This window comes from Sorex araneus, chromosome X (genome assembly GCF_027595985.1).
Source record: "Sorex araneus isolate mSorAra2 chromosome X, mSorAra2.pri, whole genome shotgun sequence".
In the NCBI taxonomy this organism is placed as follows: Eukaryota; Metazoa; Chordata; class Mammalia; order Eulipotyphla; family Soricidae; genus Sorex; species Sorex araneus.
Genome location: NC_073313.1, coordinates 108,583,104 through 108,601,729, shown reverse-complemented (window position 1 = coordinate 108,601,729; position 18,626 = coordinate 108,583,104). Strand labels below are relative to the sequence as shown.

General features: G+C 38.9%; 1 protein-coding gene across 2 annotated transcripts in view; it reads left to right on the top strand.

Moving 5' to 3' along the window:
* CHRDL1 (chordin like 1) overlaps nt 1-18,626 on the top strand; it is a 153,003-nt gene that overhangs the window by 42,328 nt on the left and 92,049 nt on the right. For both annotated transcript variants that reach the window (XM_004606302.2, XM_004606301.2), the window contains exons 3-4: nt 631-743; nt 3,131-3,224. In XM_004606302.2, the coding sequence (XP_004606359.2) occupies nt 631-743; nt 3,131-3,224 (207 nt within the window). The remainder of the gene's footprint in view (nt 1-630; nt 744-3,130; nt 3,225-18,626) is intronic.

The window sequence follows — 18,626 nt, the reverse complement described above, 5'->3', positions numbered from 1 at the left end:
AATGAGAGTAATGACTGAGTGTATTTTTGCTCACCATTACCCCACCCTAACACTTAATAGAGTGCCTCACAAGGAGTAAGTGTTCAAATATTTATTTAATAATTGAATGATGTGAACCTGTGTGGGCAAAGCCATTTACAACATGGACCTAACACCATGTGTTTAGTCCATCAGTCATATCTCACCAACAGCCAGATGGAGAATGTTCTGATAGGTCAGCAGGCTAGTCATTAGCATGAATTTCCGCAGTACTGGGCACAGCCTTTTCCAAAAGGACACATGACATGCTCCTTTATTTTATTACTATCATAACAAAGTAGTAGTTAAGATTTTTACTTCATTATGAAATAAACCTGAGTTTTGAGTTCCAAGTCAGATACTTACAAGCTATATGACTCTTGATGTCCCTCATCAACAAAACAACACTGATAGTAATTCCCACTTTGGTGGGTCATAATAGTAGCAAAAAAGCAAAGCATAATAAAATGCACAGTATAGGAAGAATTCTAGAACCATTACCTTTGATTTTTCCTTTGATGTATACTAAAATTGATGTAACCTGTGATTGTCTTTAAATTTAATTATTTAGTATGCTTTCTAAGAGGAATTTTTAATACCTTTTTGTCACAGATTCAGAGACATATTGTGTGTTTCAAGATAAGAAGTACAGAGTGGGTGAGAGATGGCATCCTTACCTGGAACCATATGGACTGGTTTACTGTGTGAACTGCATCTGTTCAGAGGTACAATCGCTCAAACATATGATTTTCCATTTGGGTCTTTAACATACAGAGATGCTTTCAGTGCCCAGTTGACTCAAAAAACATGAATGAGAAAAGCCTAAATGAAGATAGGAAGGTGATTGCAAGGGAAATGACTATATTCTAGCTCACCTCTGTTAACTTTGAGTTTGATTTTCATGGGATCCCTTGGTAGTTTCTGTGGTTAAACAGTTATGATCTCCTTGACAAGTTATCCGAAACTTGGTGGGAGAAGGCAGAATAAGTTGATAGCAGGAGCAGAGGTGAGGGGTGTTATTATAGTGTTGAATGATAAGAAAACATCTTTTTAAAACTATGTTCAATTATTAAATAATTGGGCACATATATTTCCTGTTATCACCCCAGCTAATAATGAACAGTATTGGAATTGATACTAGGAAACTTTGGTCTGTACCTCCTGAAGATTCGACTTCTCATAGCTTCCCTTTGTTTCTTGTACACTCACATTAAATTGTGTTGGGGAGCTTGAATGCCATCTATGCAATGAATAATATCCTGTACTTACATATTGTGAAAAATACAAAGAAGCACGCACACGGGAGGAGGTGATGATGTGTGTTGTGTTGTGTTGTTCACAGGCTCTCGGGGAGACACAGTCTCTCTTTCTCTCTCTCTCTCTTTCTCTCTTCTCTCTCTCTCTCTCTCTCTCTCTCTCTCTCTCTCTCTCTCTCTCTCTCGCCGCTCTCATTTGGTGCTCTCCAGCCACTGTGTATGGACCTGATCGGGATGGTTCCTCCTTGTGCTCTGCTTCTGTGTGTGCCACTGTACTCTCTTCTGTCTGTCACTCTATTTCTCTGTATTCTCTCCTCTGGTCTTTTCCGACCTCTCTCTGTCTCTGCTTCTGTATCTCCTCTCTCCACTTCTGTCTCTTCTCCTTGCTTCTGTCTAACCTCTGCCTTTCTGTCTTGCCTGTGCCTTTCTGTCTTGCCTGTGCCTTTCTGTCTTGCCTCTGCCTTTCTGTGTCTTCTCTCCTCTGTGTCTTCTCTCTTGTTTCTGTGTTTAGTTATTATTTTATTAATTTATTAACTCTAGAACAGATATTTAGTATAAAACACTATGGAGAATTTAGTATGATTTAAGCCAGGAAGAATGGTTTATGATGTACTTTGGTGATCTCATTTCAAGATGATGTATCATGGATAGTGAGGAGCACTGTGATGCATAAGGAAGTTCTATAGTGTTTGCACAAGCAGCAGCACTCCAGAATTTCATTCTAGAAAGTACATGATAAAAAATATGTAAAAGTTAAAAGAAACCTCCCCATAAGTTGCTAGGGCAATTATTCAATCACCTGGGGATAGTTTAGCTACCTTCTATAACACGATTTTTTTCTGATTCATGACCCAACACATTTGAAATGGATAACTAACCCTTGGGATCTGAGGCTTTGCTGTCTTAGAGCAGTGAAATGTTACTAAGATTTCAATGCAAGCAGTTTAAGTGCCCAGCATCTTCTCTCTTTTTTAGGGGTGGGGTGGGACCATACCCAGTGGTACTTAGAGTCATTTCTTGGTTTAGTACTCAGGGAATATTGTTGGGGTGTTCAGGAGACACTATGAAGTACTACAGCTTGAACTTGGATATCCTGAATGCAAAATGTTCTCTCTGGTCCATTGAACTATCTCTTGGACCCTCTAAGCATCTTGTCTTTCTCCATCTTCATCATATCCTTCCTCACAAAAGATTGAGGAACACAAGGAATCACTTGCTTCAAATGAATTATGGATTGACAGTATTAATGGAATTTTTTTCTGAAGGTTTCTTGTATTCTAGAAATGGTTGAGTGATGTCAGAGCTAAAAATCTTGTTTGTAACTGTAAATCATATGGGGTCCTAGATATAATTACAAACTCCAGACTTTTCTTTAAAACAACTTGAGTGAAATGGAAAGAACTGTCACACAGTATAATGTACAGTCGAGGATCCACATGTTAGAGATACTTTTTGTCTGGTGTGGGTAGCAACTCAATGGACCCGTAACTCATCTCTTCCCTTCCGGGGCATTGAACAGGTGATAATGAAGTCAGACTAGGCTCTGCAGCTCAAGCTGGGGAATGATAGATATGCCACAGAGGTAGGTAGAATAAGCCTCCCACTTACTGTGGGAGGTTTTGAACACTGTAGTAGCAATGATTCCAGTCTTATAAAACTATGCCAGCATGTTATCAAACAGCCCAAATTAGGTGCTAATGATGGGAAAGGAAAAATAGTGGTGATTTCATTCAGCTTCTCTGGAATGTGTTATACATTATCTGGGTGAGTCCCTGCATGACTATCTCCCAAATAGGCATGTCCCAGTGACCCTAGGAAAAAGTTTATTTTTATATTTTTTGCTTTCTGTCTTTCAGAATGGAAATGTTCTCTGTAGCCGAGTTAGATGTCCAAGTCTTCATTGCCTCTCTCCTGTGCATATTCCTCATCTGTGCTGTCCTCGCTGCCCAGGTAAATTAATTTATCTCCAACTAAGGTCTCATGTCCCTTCCTCCATCCAACCTACCCCATCTCCTTTATTCCTCAGAAGGGATAATTCCAGAGAGATAACAGTAGGATATCTTTGGGCAGCTCATACTAGCCCCCAAATACTGTTAATATCCCATGCTAGGCACATTTTAGGCTCTAATAAGTTACCGGGTACCTGTAATACAGTTACCGAGTAACTGCATTTTATTCAAATTTAACCATTAGGAATGGATGTCAGTGGGGGAAGAGAATTGTGGTACACAGGTTTTTGTTATAAACAGCCTCTTCCTGCCAAAAGCAGCAGGTACCAGGAGTATTGCATATGGCGGCATGTGTTCTATGCATTTAGTGCATAGAACATAGCATCTGTACAGAGCTTCTAAATGAGGAGGGATTGTTTATAAATCAAACTTAACCGGTAAATAACATGGATAGTGTAGTATCATTCTGCCTGTTGTTTAATAGCCACCTCTTCCAGACTGCACACTTATATCCACATTGTTAATAGCGACTCTAAGCGGGAGGAAGGCAGACTTTTTCAGAAAGCTATTAGTACATCTATTTCCATGATTTTTAATTCTTTGATGGTCTGAAGCAGATTTACCTCATGACATTTTGTTCACATCTGACTGAGGCCTGGCTGCCATCTGATGTATGATTCAGAATGCCTGACAGAAGTCCTCAGAAAGATAGTGAAAGTATTAGGGTAGCAGAAGCCTTTTACTTGTGTTAGTCAATTCTGTTTCCCTCTGGGACAGGGTTTTTTCAGTTGGGTTTTATAGCTGGATTTCAGGGGTTTTAAAGTTTCTAGATTTTAAAGGTTCAGTTAAAAAGGTTTCACTTTTAAAATTTTGTTTCTACTTTTTGATATAAATGTACGTGCATGTAAATTCATTTACAGAGGATTCATATCCTTCCTTGTACTTATAAAGGGATCTATAAATTCAAAATCATGAAGAAGCATTGGTCTGAGATATAAATGTTACTTTGTAAGAAGTGAGAAACTTCTCCAGAACTTTAAGAGTACTGAGCAAAATATTGTAATTTTGACATATGATCAATATAACAGTGGCTTTTAAAAAAACTAAACATCTAAATGGGTCTTACATTTTTTGCTTCTTCTACTTAAACTGGATCACCAGAGTGTGGTATGGGAGAGGTTTCGATAGATCTGTTTTGTGCATTACATTTATATACCTAACATACACATTACATTATTTTGTGCATCAGAGAATATTACAAAACATAGAGGGTTAAAAACATCTACCATCCCGAGTGAGCCCTCCAACCACCATTTACTTAGTGCTCCCTTCTGTATCCCAGCTGACTTTCCCCCAGCACGTGAGACAGGCTTCCAAGCAGTGAAGCGATCCTCTGATCCTCCTGATCCTTATCTCTACTGTCCTTAGGTGTTAGTCTCCTATTATGTAACTTCCTTCTCCAACCTTTTTATTCTTGGTGTATCTTTTGGATTTTGTTTGTCTTTTTATTTTTAATAATTACATTTTACCCAAGATTTTTAACTACACTTTTAAATGTTTACATGTTACTGTCTTTTATAAACCCATTTTCACAACCTTCTCTTTATTCATAAAAGCAGTTCAATAACTTAAAGTTTTATTTCAGGTTGTTTAGATAGCTTTATTTTTTCAGACAAAAATATTTTGTTGCATTTCTTAACAGTTTTCTTAGTTCTGAATTATTATTTAAAAATATTAATGCCAGAGAGGTAGTACAGATTAAGGTATTTTGCCTGTGGTTGTTCCCGGTTTTTATTCCCCAAGTACTGCATATGGTCCCTCAAGCACAGCCATGAGCAAAACCAGGGCACAAAGCCATGAGTAAGCCCTCATCATCATAGGGTGTAGCTCATAAACCAAAAAGTGTTTTGCTTGAAGATTCTTTATGCATAAGCATGTTTTTGGTGAGATTAATGTTTGAGGTCATATAATCAGTATAGAAAACAACTGCTTCTTCTCATTACCTTTCTTATTTTTGAAGAAAATGAGGTATATAGAATTGGTTAAGAATTAACCATATTGGGGCTGGAGCAATAGCACAGCGGGTAGGGTGTTTGCCTTGCATGTGGCCAACCTGGGTTCAATTCCCAGCATCCCATATGGTCCCCTGAGCACCGCCAAGGGTAATTCCTGAGTGCAGAACCAGGAGTAACCCTTGTGCATCACCAAGTGTGACCCAAAAAGAATAAAAAAATAACCATGTTATCTACTAGTACCTCAGCTAGTTCTTTCATAAAAGTATTTAAAAATTTTATTTATTTAATTCTTTTGTTTGGAAGCTATATACAGCAATGCTCAGGGATCATTCCTGGTGGTCTTGTGAGACCATATGAGATGCTCAGGATTGAACCTATATCGGCTGCATGCAAGGCAAGTGCCCTACTTGTTGTACAATCACTCTAGGCCCCTATTTTTAAAAATTTTTAGTACTGTGGTTTACAATACTGTTAATGGTGGGGTTTCCTGCAAAAAACACTCTAGGCCTCCACTTTCCACCAGTGCGTTTGCTTCCTTGTAACATTGTCCTATTGTACCATCTCACACTTCCTCTACAGGTAAACTTTCTACTGAAGGCCATTTCTGAGCTTCTGTTGTCTTTATGCAATGTTATTACCATACTTTGTTTCTTTATATTCCACATATAAGACCTGAAATTCTGTATCTGTCCCTCTCCTCCCAATTAAATTCCTCGGCATGTTACTCTTTAGATCCATTCATGTTGCAGAAAATTGCATGATTTCAGCCTTATTTAAAATATCATGCATTATTAAAGTACTGTAGTTGCTTCATCCAATCATTAGACACTGAAACTTGTGCTGCAATGAACAAAGGAGTGCAAATATCTTTTCAGAGTATAGTCCTTGGCCCTTGGGTTGAATGCCAAGAAGTGGAATTTCTAGGTCACCTGGAAGTTCACCCCTTCAATGATTCATCACCTCATCGTGGTGGTGGGGAGGGTGACAATGGTGCCAACCGGTGAAGAGTGAACCAACAGGTGCTGTCTTGAGATGGAGCCAGGTTCGTGTTTATCAGTGCGCAGATGGTTACCACATGCCAGTTGACCAAAAGCTTGCATTCGAAGATTGGGAGCACCTGTAATGATGATTAGGGGTCTCCCTAAAAGCCTCTGTCTCTCTCACAGAGCCCAGCAAGCTACCGAGGGTATTCCGCCCACATGGCAGAGCCTGGCAAGCTACCCGTAGCGTATTTGATATGCCAAAAGCAGTAACAAAAATGGGCCTCACTCTCCTGACTCTGAAAAAGCCCCCAGTACAACAGCATTGGGAAGGAAAAATAAGGAGAAGCTGATAAAATATCAGGGTTGAACTAGGCTGCCCAAATGAAGAAGGACTAAAATGATTGTCTGCACTTTCAACGCATGTGCACTAGTATAGGAACCATCCATCAAGGACCTGATGGTTAAAGTGCAGAAGATCAAGTACGACGTCATTGGACTGACCGAAAAAGAAGAAATCGATCACACCATGCTGTTTTCGACACTGGAGAACTGTTCCTCGGAACATGCGACAATAGTGGTGTCAGTGGTGTTGGTGTCCTTGTCAACACGAACTTGGCCATGGACATTGATTCATTCGAATGCGTAACAACCTGAATTGGACACTTACGTTTGAATAGATGTGGCTCATTGCCAGCAGTTTCTATCTTCGTCATCTACATGCCAACATCCAACTACGACGAAGAAGAAATTGAGAAATTCTACATGGAGTTGGAAAAGTTCTATAAAGAACATACACCTCTATAAGGTCATTGTCAGTGATTTTATTGCCAAGATAGGACCAAGAAGGTCGCCTGAAGAACTCCACTTCGGGACACAAGGCCTATAATGGAATGAAAAGGATGAAAGACTGTCTGAGTTCATCGTGTCGACCAAGACCATCCACAGTAACTCGCAGTTCCAGAAGGCTGAATCTAAATGTTGGACATGGGAGTCTCCCGGTGGACAGTTTCACAGTGAAATTGACCACATCATATTCAATTGATGGTTTTGCCTGACTGATGTCGCTGTTGTTCCAAAATTCTAGACGGGATCAGAACACCGCCTCCTTTGTGAGAAATTCTACTTCACAGAGCAGGGAGAAAGGGCTGCAAAGATTAAAAAAGGAGAACTCCCAGAACGACCACCATCTGGGGGCTCTTTGGCACTATTGCAGCAATATGGGAAGATGCCATTGTTGACAACATCGATGAGAAGTACTATCAACTGGTTTAGCGTCTCCACGATTGTGCGAGGAGTGCTGAGAGTGAGAAAGCCACAAACAGAAGCCTGTCTTCAGAAACTCTCAAGCTCATTTGCCAACATGGTTTGGCACGAGACTCAGGAAATCACAACTAACATCTGAGCTTGCAAAGCTGTGCAGAGAAGCGATAAAGGAAGACCTCAAAGAGCGAAGAGCAGAAGTGTTGACTGATGCGGCAGAAGCCGAGAAAAGTATTCGCAATGCCTGTCTGTCCTTTGTCGACTATAAGACCAAGATGACTGCCCTCCAATGTCCTGATGGATCTATCACATCTTCCAGAAGGGCATTGGAGAAGGTTATCCACGACTTCTACTCGGATCTCTTTGATAGCCACGTCCACCTGCCCACATACCAAATTCCACAGGATGGGTATGTCATTCCCAGTTTTCTTCCTTCTGAAATCCGACATGCCCTTTCATCAGTAAAGAAGCATACAACACCTGGTCTAGACAGGATCAGACCCAAATACCTGAAGAATTTGCTGCCAATACTCATCAATACACTGGCTTGGCATTTCACATGCCACCTGTCTGAATGCAAGGTTCCATCCCAGTGAAAAACCAACAGGACCATTCTGTTGTACAAGAAGGGAGATATCCATGACATTGACAACTATCACCTGATCTGCCTGTTGTCTGGCGTCTACAAGTTTTTCACTCGAGTCATCCTGAATAGGATTGACAGAACACAAGATGAAGGACAACCATGTGTACAAGCTGGGTTCCAAAAAGGATTCAGCACAATCTACCATATCCATACAGTGACCAAGATCATTGAGGTTTCGCGAGAGTTCAAGATGCTGCACTGTCTAACGTACATTGGTTCATTTTTTTAATTTTTATTTTTAATTAGTGAATCACCGTGAGGGTACAGTTACAGATTTATACATTTTTGTGCTCATGTTACCCCCATACAAAGATCGAGAACCCATCCCTTCACCAGTGCCCATTCTCCACCACCAGTAAACCCAGCATCCCTCCCACCCTCCCCAGTCCCGTCTCCCCCCACCCCAAACTGCCACTATGGCAGGGTAGTCCCTTTCGTTCTCTCTCTCTGATTAGGTGTTGTGGTTTGCAATAAAGGTGTTGAGTGGCCATTGTGTTCAGTCTCTAGTCTACATTCGGCACGCGTTGCCCCTCCCCTGCATGACCTCCGACCACATTTTACGTGGTGTTCCCTTCTCTGAGTTGCCCAGAATCTTGGAGACCAGCCTCCAAGCCATGAAGTCAACCTCCTAGTACTTATTTCTACTATTCTTGGGTGTTAGACTCCTAGTCTATTATTCTATATTCCACAGATGAGTGCAATCTTTCTATGTCTGTCTCTCTCTTTCTGACTCATTTCACTTAGCATGATACTTTCCAGGCTGATCCACTTATATGCAAACTTCATGAACCTCATTTTTTCTAACAGCTGCATAGTATTCCATTGTATAGATGTACCAAAGTTTCTTCAACCAGTCATCTGTTCTAGGGCACTTGGGTTTTTTCCAGATTCTAGCTATTGTAAACAGTGCTGCAATGAACATATAATTGCAGATGTCATTTCGACTATACTTTTTTGCTCCTCTGGGATATATTCCCAGAAGTGGTATTGCTGGGTCAAATGGGAGCTCAACCTCTAGTTTTTTGAGGATCGTCCATATTGTTTCCAAAAGGGCTGAACCAGTCGACATTCCTACCAGCAGTGTAGAAGGGTCACTTTCTCCCCACATCTTCTCCAACAGTGGTTGCTTTTGTACTTTTGGATGTGTGCTAGTCTCTGTGATGTGAGGTGGTATCTCATGGTTGTTTTGATCTGCATCTCTCTGATGATTAGTGATGCAGAGCACTTTTTTATGTGCCTTTTGGCCATTCTAATTGCTTCCTTGGAAAAGTTTCTGTTCATTTCTTCGCCCCATTCATTTCTTCGCCCTGTTCATTTCTTTGTATTTTGGTCACTGTATCTTTTGCAGTGCAGAAGCTTTTTAGTTTAATGTAGTCCCATTTGTTGATCTCTGTTTCTACTAGACTGCTTATTTTCATGTCATTTTTGAAGATACCTTTATCTTCAATATTGTGGAGGGTTTTGCCGACCTTGTCTTCAATGTACCTTATGGTTTGTGGTCTGATGTTGAGGTCGTTAATCCATTTTGATCTGACTTTTGTGCATGGTGTCAGGTCGAGGTCTAAGCCCATTCTTTTACATGTGGTTGTCCAGTTGTGCCAGCACCATTTGTAAAAGAGGCTTTCCTTGCTCCACTTCACACCTCTTGCTCCCTTATCAAGGATTAGATGGTCGTACATTTGAGGTTGTGTGTAGGGATATTCCACCCTGTTCCATTGATCTTCAGCTCTGCCTTTGTTCCAGTACCCTGCTGTTTTAATTGTTACCGCTTTGTAGTAGAGTTTAAGGTTGGGGAGGGTGATGCCTCCCATCATTTTTTTCCCAAGAATTGTTTTAGCTATCCGTGGGTGTTTATTGTTCCATATAAATTTCAGGATTGCTTGATCCATTTCTTTGAAGAATGCCATGGGTATCCTTATAGGGATCGCGTTAAATCTATAATGCTTTGGGGAGTATTGCCATTTTGACAATGTTTATTCTCCCTATCCATGAGCATGGGTTATGTTTCCATTTCCTCATGTCCTCTTTTATTTCATGGAGTAGCGTTTTATAGTTTTCTTTGTAGAGGTCCTTTACTTCTTTAGTTAAGCTGATTCCAAGGTATTTGATTTTCTGGGGTACGATTGTGAATGGGATTGCTTTTTTCATGTCCCTTTCCTCTGTCTCATTGTTTGCATATAGGAAGGCCATGGATTTTTGGGTATTGATTTTATAGTCTGCGACTTTACTGTACAGGTCAATTGTTTCTAAGAGTTTCATACTAGAGCTTTTAGGCTTCTCTAGGTATAGTGTCATATCGTCTGCGAATAGTGAGAGCTTGATTTCTTCCTTTCTGATCTGAATCCCCTTAATATCTTTTTCTTGCCTGATGGCTATTGCTAGTACTTCCAGTACTATATTAAAGAGAATTGGTGAGAGTGGGCATCCTTGTCTTGTCCCCGATCTTAGAGGAAAGGGCCTTAGTTTTTCTCCATTGATGATAATGCTTGCCATAGGTTCGTGGTAGATGGCTTTGACTATCTTGAGAAAAGTTCCTCCAAAACTCATTTTGGTGAGAGTTTTTATCATGAATCGGTGTTGGATCTTGTCAAATGCTTTCTCTGCTTCTATTGATATGATCATATGGTTTTTATCTTAACTTTTGTTGATATGATGGATTATGTTGATTGATTTCCGAATGTTAAACCATCCTTGCATCCCTGGGATGAATCCCACTTGGTCATGGTGTATGATCTTTTTGATGAGTTGTTGGATTCTATTTGCTAGTATTTTGTTGAGGATCTTCGCATCAGTGTTCATCAGGGATATTGGTCTATAGTTTTCTTTGTTAGTGGTGTCTTTGTTTGCTTTTGGTATTAGGGGGATATGTGCCTCCTAGATTGGTTTAAAGAAGGCCTTTGATTCTAGTGAGACTGAAGCGGTCATCAAAGCCCTAATCAAACAGGGCATTCAAACTCAGTACATCTGGATCCTTTGTGAGCTGTATTATGGTTTCACTACCAGGATCTCACCATTCTACAAGGAAGTAATCATCAACATAGAGGGGTTAGGCAGGGTGATACCATTTCATCAAAACTCTTCAGTGCCACCCTCGAGAATGTCATGCAACGACTGGGATGGGAAGGAATGGGAGTGAAGATAGACAGTTGGCAACTACACCACCTGTGTTTCACTGACAACATTGTTCTAATAACACCAAACATTAGCCAAGTGGCACGAATGCTGGCCGACATCGACCGTGAGTGTGGAAAGGTTGGAATGCAGCTGAATCTCACGAAAACAATGTTCATGAGAAACGGACTAGTTCCTGAAGTTCCATTTGCTTTCAACAGAATAAACATCACCAAATGCAGCAGTTATGTGTACCTAGATCAAGAACTCAACATGAGGAACGACTTGGCACCAGCGTTATGCAGGAGTAAGAGAGCAGCGTGGAACGACTTCTAGAGCATTGAAGAAGTTGTTAAGAGGATGAAGAACTTCCATCTCCGGGCACATATTTTTGATTTCACCTTTCTTCCTGCATTAACATATGCCTCAGAGACCTGGGCCCTACGAAAACAGGATGAGGATGTTATTCAGGTTTCCCAAAGAGGAATAGAAAGACCTATGCTTGGAGTATCACGTTTCACTCAAGTTAGAGAAGAAATTCAGAGTTCCAACCTCCATCGATGATCGAGAATCAGTGATGCTCCCTTGTTTTCCGAGGTGTCGAAAATCAGATGGGCCAAACATGTAGTGCGATTGGAAATGATCGCTGGACTAGAGCTGTTAATGACTGGATTACATGGGATGTCAAAAGAACGCCTGGCCCCCACCTAGGAGATGGTCAGACATCTTCGTCAAGATCCTGAGTGAACGGTTTGATGCTCTTCGTGTTCCTGGAGAGAGCAGAAGCCATTGCGCTTCACTAGCATGAGACAGGGACGAATGGAGACATTATTGGTGCCCGCTCAAGAAAATTGATGAGCAATGGGATGACAAGTGATACAAGTGATGGAAGATCAATTTATAGTTTTTTGAGAAGTGCCATATTTTTTCCACAGTGTTCCTACCAGTTGACATTCTCACCAGTATTGAATGTTTCCCCCTTTCCCCAAATCTGTGTTAACATTGTTTGTTATTTTTTTTGTGATGTGTGCCAGTGTCACTGATGCAAATCAAGGTGCAGAAATATAAGGCTATTCTATATAAGGCAGATATAATCTATGGGCAAATAATCAATTGGAAGAGATATAAATTTATAAAAACAAACCCATTCATAGCTATGTCTCAGAAAATCAGATACCTGGGAACTAACAACATAGATGAAAGACTTATACAAAGGAAACTATTAATCACTACTAAGCAAAATAAGTACACAATGAAATGAAAACACAGCCCTTGTTTATGGATTAGAAAAATCAATATTTTCAGAAAGATAATATTATACAGATTTAATATATTACCCATAAAATGTTGCACTGTTGTAGCACTGTTGTCCCATTGTTCATGGATTTGCTTGAGCAGGCACCAGAAACATCTTCATTGTGAAACTTGTTATTGTTATGGCATATCGAATACACCATGGGTAGCTTACCATGCTCTGCCGTGCAGGCGGGATATTCTCGGTAGCTTGCCCGGCTCTCCAACAGGTATGGAGGAATTCAACCCTGGTCGGCCACATGCAAGGCAAATGCCCTGCCTACTGTGCTATCTCTCCAGCCCCTTAAATCATGATTTTTAAAGACTTTCTCTTTGTTTAGTCCACTAATATTTTGCCATTTAGAATGAATAATAATTTGATTTACTTAGAGTAGTTCAGCATTCTTTGGTAATTAAAATATGTTATAAAATTACCAAAATATCTGATTTGATCTGTGACCAAAAAATCAGTTCACAGTGGTCTATTTTGACTATGTATGAAAAAGTCTAACTAAGATATGTTGGATTCTTTTATTGGTTCTGGGAGTAGCACAAGCAAAGTAAGTGCTTTAACATTGAGCCAAATTCAGCCCTCAATTCTATGATATTGTTTAATGGGAAGTATAATTGTAGCTATGCCAGGAAAGGCACCCATTCACCCAAGTCTTTTAATTCCAAGTCCAATTAAGGAAGTTACATTTCCAGTGATTTACTATGGTCTGTTAGTTCCCATAAATAGAACATGGAAGTCCTATACTATTTCTTCATTATTAAAAGTCAGATTGCAAATGTAGCAAACTGAATAGACAGTGTAGGAATTTCTGCCATAATGCAGTATGTATATTTCCAAAAATCCTCACATACTTCAAAATTTCCTCTGAAAAATAATTAAAGGAAAAAAATCAATAAAACAATTTGAACAAATATAGCAAGGAGATAGATGGATTTCTTCCATTATGCAATATGTAAATTTCTGAAAATCATCACGTAGTTCAAAATTGCTCTAAAAACAATTAAAGAAAAAAATTTAATAATAAACTAGAAGCTTTTACAACTTTGCAATCAGAGCTTTTACAAAAACAGCCACGCTAATAATATGCTAGCATGGTTTAAAAATGCATCTTAGACTTCCAGTAAATAGAAGAATCATTCAGTGACTATGGATTTACCTTTTAAAATGGTAATATTATCTGGAAGTAAAGGGATATAAAAAAGACATGAAACCTCTGAGTTATAAAGGCAGAGAAAAATTTACAAAGATTAGAGAAAATCATTTAATAAGCACTTAAAAGATAGCATCTGATCAAACTGGGCCAAGAGGAGGGAGGTGGGTGAATTGGAATAGGATAAATACTTCATGATTTGCTAATTTCAGTTTCATTAGAATACTTGCCATTTAACTACTGTCAGTTGGTGGGATGAATTATTAATTTTGGAGGAAAATAATGTATGAACTAATGCAGATTATATCATATGCCAATATTATAAATGTTTGCTACTTGCATATGAACAAGTTTAAATATGCAAAACTATATTACAGCAGAAACAAACTATATAAGATGGCATAGATACAGTAGAAGTGATATAAGAGCACTGGTGGAGAGTTCTTGACATTTTGGTAGTATTTGGGTGCAATAATTTTATACATAAATGTTGATAATATTTACATATTTCCAAAGCTATAATAAAATTAATTTTAAAGTAAATGAATAAATTAAAAAATCACTTTATTTTAGATTCAGAGCTATCAAAATCTAGATAATGTTGAGATGCTGGTCTCTGGATAACAGATGTTTTACATTATTACTTGCTTATTATATTTATCCAGTAGGCCTAAGTGCAATGGGATATTAAGTTGAAATGAAATATTACTAGAATGAATGTTAGAAATAGAACTGATAGAGCCCCTGTAAAAGGTCAGAGACTAGAGTTTGAAAATAGTCAGAAACTCATTTAATATTCATTAGTTCTGTGGGTGATAGTTTATGGAATAGAAAAAGTTAAAAATGTTTGTAATGCAGATTCTATCAAAATATTTAATATATTAGTATAAATTATGAATTTAAATGAGGTATATGGTATGCATTATTTTACAAACTTATCCGGTCACAGTGTTTGTTTTTTTGTGTGAAACAGTTTGAAGGATTAGTATTATTTAGTAAGACCATCTAATGTTATGCTTTTTACTTTACAGAAGTTATTTATATTAAAAGAACTATTGGGATATCATGATCACAATCATGAAATCCCGTTAGTCACCGATTTTTTGGGCGGGCTCAGTAACATCTCATTTTGTCCTTTCCCTGAGATCTTAGAAGTCCATCTGACTCAGCCTTCCTAAAGATGTTGCACTGGGGGCTCTTCAGGGTCAGGGGGAATGAGATCCAGCTTGTTACTGGATTTTGCATATGAATACACCATGGGAAGCTTGCAAGGCTGTCCCATGTGGGCAGGAAACTCTCAGAAGATTGCCAGTTTCTCCCAGAGGGAGAAGAAGGCTAAAGATATCGCTTCTGAGAGCTTGCTTTTAAGTCTCTCTCTGGATGTTGGCCATTGATGGGATTAAACACACCTGGGTTCCTCTGCCGGCAACTTCATGCATGAGGCCTGTCCGAATGTGTGGAGAGGGGCCTTGAGCATGGCTGTAGCTAGGTTCTGGTGGTCTTCGGCAGCCGGGAGCTCTGCTCGGGGTGGGGAGGGAAGCTGGAACCCATCCCCTCCGAGGGGCCCTGGGAAGACAGCCAGGTGTGCAGGCAAGAGACTCTCTGCCATTGGGATATATACTATCTTATTTTGTAGTAGTTCTTTATCGTGGCAGGTCACTTTAGAACAAGACTTCAAACAATTGTTTTCCAAAGTTTTCTGTGTTTAGGATCACATTAGAGGATTTAAGAAAATGCACCTTGGTCTATACTAAATAATCTGATACATTTGGACTGCATTGGAAATTGTGCATTTTAAGCAACCACTTCAATGAATACTGATGCAGTGTGATGATAACAGGGAGCATAGGTGCCTCTCTGTAAACATACTTTGCTTGTGTGACACTTTCTCAGCAACAACTCTTCAGTAACATGTGATCACTGTTCTATCTGGCAGGTTTCCTTGCTTTCCCAGAGCTCCCACCCCAAATCTCTGCCTCCTGCCATTGTTCCCCATTCAGAGTCCCTGGCTGTCATGTTCAGAAGATGGACCCTCCCGTGGGGAGCTGCCCCCACTACCCCACCCATTGTTGGCCAGAAATGAATGGCATTTCTCGGAATTAGCCCAAGAATTTCTGCTGATAAACAAATGAAACTCTCAAAGGGAAAATCAATCAACATAGTTTGAAATAAAATCAGTGTTCTCAGTCTAGTCTGTTTTCCACTTAGTTTGAAATTAGAGTCACAATTAGGGTATTTTAAGGAAATGATTAGTAAAATGTTTAGTGGTGAGTTTTCTTCCTCCTTTCAGTACTAACTCTTATCAAAGAGCCAGTTTTCCAAATAAGTAGAGCAGGAAATTATTAGTGACCTGTGATTTCAAAAGCCATCAGTTACCATTATCTCATTACCTCTCCACTACACATCCTTCCTTGTCAAGTCTCCTGATATCTGAAATGCTATCTTAATTATAGCTTTATCAGTTTAATTTATGCTTTGGTACTTGATAAATACATCTATTATTAAAGGTGATAACTCTTAGTAATAATTTATTCTGTACAAAGGATCTAGAAAGTAGAATTGGAAGGTGGGCATAGGGTGAGGAGGAGACTTTAAGGTCATAGCCTCCTTACCTGGAAGAGTTATGGAGACAAGGGGTAGAGGATATGCTTAGGATTAGACTTATCCTTCCTCACAGGCCTGAAGAGTAGTGAACTTTCAGGAACATCAAAGATAAGTTCTTTATTCTTAGCAGAGGACACAGTGGTTACTAGGATGAGTTGCCAGCTCTCAAGTTTTTCAATTTAGGGTTGTTAAGTTAAAACCAGTATGTCCCAGAAGTAACCAGATATCCTCACTATCTGTTGCCTAGAGCCAAAGAGTATCACTTCAGGCTTTGGGATACAAAAATAACTATAACCCAAAAGGTTTACCAGATAATTTTCAGTCACTAAGATAAATAAGTCTTTAGTAGAATGATTTTTGTCTGATTTTTGCATTTAAATTTTTACACCATTGGCTATTCCTTAAAAGTGAGTTTAGGAACTGGCAGACAGGGTGTCAGTTACTGAAATCAGTTCCAAAATCCACCTCTTCACAGGACTCCATTTTTGGGCATCAAACTAGTTTATTTTATAAATGTCTTGAAGTGTTGTCTCTTGTTTTTGTCACATATGCACTGAGACTCCCAAGAGTGGGAAGTGGTTCAGCACTAGATGTACAGCTGCTGAAACCGTTTTTGGTGTTCTGTTTAAAGCTGTACTCCTTGAATTACAGAAAGATTCCTGTGAGTTGTATCTTTAAAGAAAGAAAGAAATCAAAGTTGTCTACAGGAAAGAGAAGAGCATTAGGGTTTTTTCTACTGAGGAGAAAGGAAAGATCAAACTAGGCCATGGAGTTACATTTAAAACATAGAGATAAGTAAACTGTCCCCTACAAACTCCATTTTCTTTTCTTTAACAAATCATACATCTTTCTGCAAATTCACAAGTTCATGCTCTCAAGAATATCAGGGATCTCAAGACAAATCAGAGACCACGTACACCATACTGCTCTGTATGTTGTATATTTCTTTATTTTCGTAATAGATTAGAAATGGATCTTGAGAAGAAGTAGGGAAATATTACTTTCATTCTTTTGTTTCTTTTGCCTTCCTTTCTCTATACTTTTGTCCTTCCCTCTCTTCATTTCTCTCCTCTCCTTTTACAATATCTCTCCAATTTTTCTAATCTTTTTTCTTGTAGTAAAGAGATGCCTAATAAAGTTTACCACTTTAATAATTTTAAGTTTAAAGTTCTTTGGAATTAGTGACAATTTTGTAAAATATGCAACCATCACCATCATCCATCTCTAGAATTTTTTCCTACCTAACTGAAGTTCTGGAAATATTAAATACTAACTCCCCATTTTCCCTTCCCCACCCCCTAGAAACCTCCCTATAATTTTCTGTCCCTATTAAATTTTATCCTTATAATGCTTCATATGAAGTTGCCTCATAGTGTATATATCCATTTTTGATTGAATTTACTTTGCTAGCATAGCACAAAGTCTTCACGGTTAGTCCATACTGTAGCATAACTTTTCCCTTTTCAAATGAGGAAGAGAACTAATAAAAAATTTGAGAAGATGCCAAAAACAGTAACAATAAGTCTCTCAATGAGAGATGTTACTGGTGCCCGCTCGAACAAATCGATGAGCAACGGGATGACAGTGACAGTGACAGTTGGTTGCAGAGATGAAAAAATAAAGTTATAAGACAACCAACTAGAAAGATTTAGCAAATGTTTGGTTGCAAAGACCATTTTTCATAAAATCAATAAGATTCCACAGGCCATACTGTCTTTAACAATGATAGATATGACAAGCAATAACCAGAAGCAATGACATGTGAAGTGTTGGTATTTGAAAGACAGACATACTACTCACTAACATCTCCCAGGAAATGTCTGAAAGCATCATCTATTAGAATCTAATTAATGGCATTTTTTTCATCTTTTGGAGAAATCCAGGGGGGGAAGAAATTTGTCCCATTTTTAACTTGACTTTCATATACAAAAGTGTCTCCTGAGATTGCTTTCTGAGGAAAATTGTATATGGAACCATTCAATATGGTTTTATTGGAAAGATTATTGAAGGACCAGAGTAGCAAGCCTGTGAGGCAATGTTGAAGGAAAAGTGCAATTACTGAGCTTGCTGAAAGAAAAACCAAAGAACGTCAACAATCTTCAGAAAGATTAATGGGTCTTAGAGGATAATGATCAGCTTTTACCTTCCATCTTCAAAGGAGATGAATGAACAAAAATGAATTTCAGCATAAAAGTTAGATTAAAGGAGTACTCCCAGACATGGATGGATATGAGGGAGTAGAAATCTTTTAAAAGTCAATCTCAGTTACCTCAAGTTTAAAGTTGAATAAGGGCAAGATACACATACATTCATAAATGAGTATTATGT